Source organism: Arachis ipaensis, chromosome B8, assembly GCF_059453495.1.
Source record: "Arachis ipaensis isolate K30076 ecotype BB chromosome B8, ASM5945349v1, whole genome shotgun sequence".
In the NCBI taxonomy this organism is placed as follows: Eukaryota; Viridiplantae; Streptophyta; class Magnoliopsida; order Fabales; family Fabaceae; genus Arachis; species Arachis ipaensis.
This window is the reverse complement of record NC_142443.1, coordinates 28,410,131-28,417,401: the sequence shown is the minus strand read 5'-3', so window position 1 is coordinate 28,417,401 and position 7,271 is coordinate 28,410,131. Positions and strand designations below refer to the sequence as shown.

The 7,271-nt window shown below is 37.9% G+C and overlaps 1 protein-coding gene and 1 pseudogene across 1 annotated transcript; one reads left to right on the top strand and one right to left on the bottom strand.

Moving 5' to 3' along the window:
* The first annotated feature begins 2,111 nt into the window (after positions 1-2,111).
* On the top strand, positions 2,112-3,476 carry LOC107610801 (ABC transporter B family member 5 pseudogene; annotated as a pseudogene).
* Positions 3,477-5,543: 2,067 nt separating this feature from the next.
* On the bottom strand, positions 5,544-6,113 carry LOC107610800 (protein FAR1-RELATED SEQUENCE 5-like). The gene has a single exon (XM_016312802.1). The coding sequence runs from the start codon at positions 6,111-6,113 to the stop codon at positions 5,544-5,546; it is 570 nt and encodes a 189-aa protein (XP_016168288.1).
* Positions 6,114-7,271: the final 1,158 nt, after the last annotated feature.

Sequence of the window (7,271 nt, the reverse complement as noted above, 5' to 3'; positions counted from 1 at the left end):
CATTCTCTGACTCTAGTCTGCTGTTCCGGGCCGAAAACTGGGCCGAAATAAGGTCCAAAATCGCCCCCAGCGGATTCTGCAGATTATGCAGATCGCACATGTCACGCGATAGCGTCGTCCATGCGGACGCGTCGCTTGCGCTTTTTCCTCTCCACGCGTTCGCGTCGTCCACGCTACCGCGTCGCTTGCACTTTCCAATCCACGTGGCCGCGCAAGCCATGCGGCTGCGTCACTGCGATTTGTGCTCCTTCGCGCGGTCGCGTGAGCCATGCGACCGCGTCACTTCTCGCTGGTTATCTCCTCAAATTCTTGTGTTCCTTCCATTTTTGCTAGCTTCCTCTCCAATCTCCATCTCATTCATGCCCTATAAAGCCTGAAACACTTGACACACAAATCACGGCATCGAATGGAATAAAGGAGAATTAAAAATAAATAATTAAAGTCTCTAGGAAGCAATTTTCAAACATGTACTGAAATTAGGAAGGAAATTTAAATGCATGCTAAATTGATGAATAAGTGGGTAAGGATCATGACAAAACCACACAATTAAACACAATATAAACTATAAAATAGTGGTTTATCAATCTCCTGTCAAATTATTTCCAGGCCTCGCCATCCCTGGGATGCCTCAAGGAACCATCAGGGTTATTTTCTCTCTTGTGCCACAACATGTCTACGGATGTCTTGCTGGACATGAATAATTGCTGCAACCGTGGAATCAGAGGAAAATAACGAAGAATTTTCGTCGCCTGAGGTTTCCCATTCTTCTTGACAACGGTGGTGATCCTTACTAAAGAATTCTTTCTAGTCTTTAGCTTCCACCTGGATGCTCCACACCATTTGCATCTAGACAGGTCTTTATCGCAGCCCTGGTATAGCATGTAGTCATTTGGACATGGATCTATCTTCTTGTATTCAATACCGAGCTTCTTTATGATCTTCTTGGCATCATGCAAGGTCTTCGGAATCTTTGCATGCTCAAAGGCGTCCCCCAATAGCTCTAGAATTAACCCGAAAGCCATGTCGCTCACTCCGCACATGCACTTTATATGGTACAGCCTCACCAAGAAAGACAGCTTCGAGAATCTTGAGCATCCTGGATATAGTTCCTGCTCGCCATCCTCAAGCAATTCATGTAAGGCACGAGCCTCGCGGCTAGGTTCGTCGGATAAGTACGGCAACCCCTCCACACCATCTCCGACATGTTCATCCATCGAGTCTTCATCATCACCTTGCAGTCTCGGGAAGTTGAATGCCTCATTTACCATGTCACGCATTTGATCTACTGTATTTCCAATAGGTTCTAGTTCTTCTCTACTGCTGGAGCTCTCGTCTACGATCCTCTCACCATGATGTAACCAAAAAGTATAGTTAGGGAGAAAGGGTTTCATCAGAAGATGATCGTACGCATCCTCTCTAGTTTGGAAAAATTGAAACCCACACAAAGGACATGGACAATGTATCATCCCATCGGATGATGCATTGGCAAATGCAAAGTCAAGGAATCTATTCAGACCATCCCTATATTCTGCACTACCTTGTGGCTTTGTAATCCAGCTCTTATCAATGTCTTATTTAATGAATTAGCACAAACAAATAAATAAAGATTACATAAAGAAATAAAACTAAATAAAATAAAATAAAATGGGATGAGTGTTAGCTGAACCAATAACAGTATATCACGATTATGAGCTGAAAAAGTAATATACGAGTAATATTCGACAATTTATTGCAAGCAAGACCATGTATAGGGCAACAGAATAAGTCAAAACGGAAATAGAAACAAAGTTACTTGCATCCCGAATAACATGTAGCACACGCAAGGTATTAGGGGGTTGCTTACTCATTCTTAAATTGTGTGCTTTCTAAAAAATTACTGAGAGATACAATTGCTGGTTCCAGATCCAAAAAATAAAAAGATAAAGAAAAGCTTCCTTAAAAAAATGAAAAAGAAAACAAAGGTAAAAGTTAGATTTAGAAAATAATTATAACATAAAATATAACTAAACAATCATAATGGATAGATAATAAAATCTTGAACTTGTAGATATATAATTCTAGATATGCTTCTAAGAATATTTGATTATAGTTTTCCTATCCTGTCTTCTACCATGGAGGTACAAATAATTGGTTCAACAAGAAAGAACATAAAAAAATCCAAGAAAAAAGGCAGGGCAAGAAGAGTAAGGCACAAAAAAAGGAACCGAAAATGCTAGCAGGTAAAATATTGAGACTAGGAAAAACTCTGATTAAATTGCCTCTAAAAACAACTCTAACTAAATGATATCCATTGAATTGTTGTTAGTCTAACAAACCGAGTAGTAATGGAGCTCTTCTAAACTCAATTTAAAAGATGATTTCCAATTGAATTCATCAAATAGACCTAATTCCAAACATTAATACAAACAGTGTTGATTGGAACTTTCTCTTTCTCAATTCCATGTGACATCACTTGCTATGGATTCCCTCAAAAGTCTCAATATTTTTTATTAAAAAGAAATATTTGCTTATTTGCTTCTTAAAAGAAATATTTTTTCTTCCAAAATTGAGATTAGAAAGTAACAAATGGATTGTTGCATTCATAAAATTTCAGACAGTTGCAGTGGTTGGAGAAAGTGGAAGTGGAAAGTCAACAGTGATAGCATTACTGCAAAGATTTTATGACCCTGGTTCAAGTCACATTACACTTGATGGAAAGGATATCCAAACACTTCAAGTTAAGTGGCTAAGACAACAGATGGGTTTGGTTAGCCAAGAGCCTGTGTTGTTCAACGACACGATCCTAGCTAACATCGCATATGGAAAAGGAGGAGATGCAACAGAAGCAGAAATCATAGCTGCAGTAGAACTTGCTAATGCTCACAAGTTCATTAGTAGTTTACAGCAGGTAATTAAATTGCCAAGTTTAAGTCCTGATTGATTCTTATTTTCATTTTCAGTATTTTTTTATTCCAGTTTCTTTCACACAATTCTAAAAAAAATGCTATGTTTACACTAAAAATGAACCATCAAATCATTATTACCTTATTCTCTCTTAGGACTAGTGCAAGTTTTCAACTTATGTTAATTGGACACTCCTAGGATTATAGTTCTGAACTCATAAGAATGTTATGTTATACATGCAAGGTTATGACACGATAGTAGGCGAGCGTGGCATCCAATTATCCGGTGGCCAGAAGCAGTGAGTGGCGATTGCAAGAGCCATAGTTAAGAATCCCAAGATATTGCTTCTAGATGAAGCAACAAGTGCACTTGATGCTGAGTCTGGGAAAGTGGTTCAGGATGCACTTGACAGGGTTATGGTGGACAGAACCACCATTGTGGTGGCATATAGGCTATTTACAATCAAAGGTGCTGATTTGATTGTAGTAGTTAAGAATCGTGCTATTGCAGAGAAGGGTAAGCATAAAGCTTTGCTCAATAAGGGAGGTGACTATGCTTCATTGGTAGCATTGCACACAAGTACACTAAGATGAATAGCTTTTTTATGTACAAAAGTCAATGTAATAAATTATTTAATGATAGATATCAAACTATCTTATTGAAGATAAATACTTAGTATAGCTGAAATGACTATCAAATTTTACTATGACAAGAGAGAAAGAGGATGAAAAACTTGGTGACATGTACACATATTATAATATACTAGTTTTAAATATGCGTGCTGCACAGAAATTTACAACCAAGATGTCTTATACTAATAGACTATGAATAATGTCAAATTCGGATTGATGAAAATAATATTTCCCATAATGGAAGTTGAAGCTGGCATAATGTCTAATAAAACAAGAATGATATTTTACAAAATTAGTAACACGCTCACCAACTTGTGCTCGGTTGCTGACATTAACTAATATACCCAAAATTCAATGGAATCCCAATTAGGCTTGAAAAGAACATCTTATGACATTAGCTAAAGCAGAACATAAGAAAATAGGCAGCACACAAGTTCAAATTAGAAATAGCTAGTATATGCATCTACTATTTATTTAATCTGATAACTGTCAAACAAGTGCATAACAGAAAATAACTCAACAGTAATACTTTATAGCTTTTAGTTTTTAAAGCACATTTTTTATGGATCCCTTATTGCATGAATCTTTGAACACACCAAGTCAACAAGAATATGATCCCACAATTGATTATACAGTAAACTCTCCATTGTTCGACTAGATGTGAAGTTGAAGAACTCTCGAAATTTCAAAGCAAAGTTAGTAAGCTTGACAATCCACTAAAATCCACAAGCATGGTAGCCACTTTCATACAAAGCCGTGCCCTATTCAAACTTGTGTCATACTTTATCTTTATTCAAACAGGACACATTAAAGTAGTTATGAATCAAGATGATAGACCCATCAAATCTTGAAGGTGATACTTGCCATATATAACTATCAATATTTATGACCCTTTTAGAAGCATAAAAACTTGGATTCTAAAGCTTTTGACATCAGACACAGAACATGACAAAATTAACAGTAGATAATAAACTTTGAATCACAACTGACATGTTATCTTTACTACCTACTGCCCATATCAATTTTCAAGTCCTGTGTTAAAAAATTTGATAAAATTCAATTCATAATATGTTTTAGCAAAATTAGTTAAAGGCTCATAAGAGAGTTAGCTATATCACTATAGAGAGCTTGAATTCATAAATAGTTTGCACAATCCATAACCGATTCATTCCTCTCATAATGATAATGATCGTTTTTTTCATTTATCTACTAATACTATCAATTTCAATACATAGCAGCCATTAAAATAAGAAAAAGTGGTACCTTCAAATCCAAAGCTCTAAACAGCAGCAATTAACCCAAATTAATGACAGATATAGATAAATTCTTTTCAAAATTCTGAACCAAGAATGAAAACAAGAAGGAAAGATTAGAGTGGAAGAACGCACCAGTGACAGGGGAGAGGCGGTGATGGCCGAGATTGGTGCACTGTGGAGGAGGGTGTCACGGTTTCAATCGAGGAGATGGGAAACTTTGCCGCTGGTGGGAGAAGCTCCGATGGCAGCTGCGCGTCTCGACAACCTGGGGCAGAGGTTGGAGATTTCGCACACCATGGATGAGGGACTTTGGGTTTCAGGAATTGTTTATGAGAGGCAAAACCTCGACGCCAGATAAAAGAGAATGAATTAGTAGCAGTTGGGCACGGTATTGCAGTGATGGCGGTGTTTCGCGCGCTACCCAGCTCCCTTCGCAGGTAATTTGGCAAAATTGGGGGAAATCGATGATTAAATATGATAAGGTAAAATAAGTGTATGAGATAAAAAAGGGGTAAACAGAAATTAAATTATCATTCGATCCTCACCTGTGGCGTTTCCAGATGCAATCGCCGCTGTTATTGCGGCAGATGAAGGGATAACTCTTCCGCATAGTTATTTTGCGGTGCCAAGGTGAAACGCCCCTAATTCTCCGCCGCTATACTCCGTTCCTGGTATAATGCAACTTAAGCACAACAAATATTCAATAATTGGGCATTATAAACTAATTTTTTATATGAAAAAGCATAGAAAAATATAACATGATGCCCAGTCATCAAAGGTCTCCATTAGTTATAACTGCTTTAGGAAGCTTCCCACCCATCGCTTCAACAAACATTTCCAACAACCACTTATACATGTTTGTCGTTTCGTCCGATAGTAGACTGGAGCCGAAAATAATAGTCTGCCCGTGATGATTGCATCCGGAGAAAATGACCAATGGTTTGTTGTATTTATTCTTCTTGTACGTTGAATCAAAGGCAACAATATCTCCAAAGTAGTAATAGTCGACAATTGATTGCCCATCTGCCCAAAATATATGCTCCAACGGATCGTTGTTTGACTTTCTAATCAAATAGTTGATTGCTACATTGGCATCCCCATTTTTTACTTTTGATCTACGAGAACGATCAACGTGGTTGTACAAATCTTTGCGGGTGAAGCCAGCATGACGATATCCACCCTTTTGGAATGCAATGTATCCCATAATATGGCACGTCTTGACACCAAAAGTATGAAGATTCTCCACTTGGACTTTATCGGTAACAGTGAGACGACGATTGGCTGGAACGAGATGCACAAATTGGGGTGCGCCAAATCGTGGTTGTGAAATTCCATAAAACATGATACTTTCAATCTACCACAGCCGTAGTCAACCTTTACCTAAAGCCGAGCTGGACACTTGATTCGCGTTAGTGACCTTGCCTCCCTTGATCTATTATCCAGATCAAGATACCTCATATTCCTGCAGCCCTCTTTATTGCAAATAAGTTGCCTGCAAATAATTTTACCTTCCTTATCCCTTACCACATCATCCTTCCTCATTACAAAGTCATGCCAACAAGCATAAGCGTTATAAAATTGGCAAGCCTCATCCTCTGTCCTAAACTGTAGGTTCCAAATATCCTCCACCATTAAATTTGCTATTCGTTTTACATCACAATCGTGTTCACTCTTGCTAGTAAAATCCAACGAATCAACATCGTCATCTTCAACATCATAGTGTGCATTCGGTTCATAATCGAAATCATCACCCAAATCATTATCAGAATCATTCTTAATATCATCCTCGTATGTAGACATAATTATACCCCTACCAAAATCCAGGATGGTAAAAAAAATGTGAATAAACATAACCAAAGGAAGCAACTACAGGGAGCTAACCTAAGCTAATTAGTAGCATCTATAATCACTGGAACTAATGCTATTAAGACTAACCCAATTGTTTAAGTGTCTGGTATAACGTTTTAATTTCAATGCCCCAAACCTAGCTACAGCATACAACTGGCAAACGTGACTTAAATTCCAAATTCGAGAACATCAACCCAAAACCTAAAATCCTAAACAGAGAATCTTTGAAACGACAAAGACTTTCAGGAAAATTAAACTAACCTCGATTAATAACAAAAAATTAAATCAAAGATACCTTGATGACAACCAAAGCTTGAGCTCCAATGAGTAAAAAACTAAACTGCTGGAGGGAGACAACCTTAATTAAACACCCGCACGTGATTCGAAGCCGACTGAAAAATGGGAATGGTAAACCGCCTTCCACTTGTAACAGTTTCGTGATGAGCAGAGGTTAAGCTACTAGGTTCAAAATTTTTTACTACAGGATCCACAGAAAAAATACCTTTCGGCCTCACCTAAGTCAATGCCGGTACCTAGCCGAGGGAAACAGAGTTCTAGTAATGGCTCCTACAACTCCAAATACCAAAATGAACCTAGGGTTGAGGTGAACAATAAAAATGGAAGAGAGTTGACTTCCAGTAATGCTTGCAAA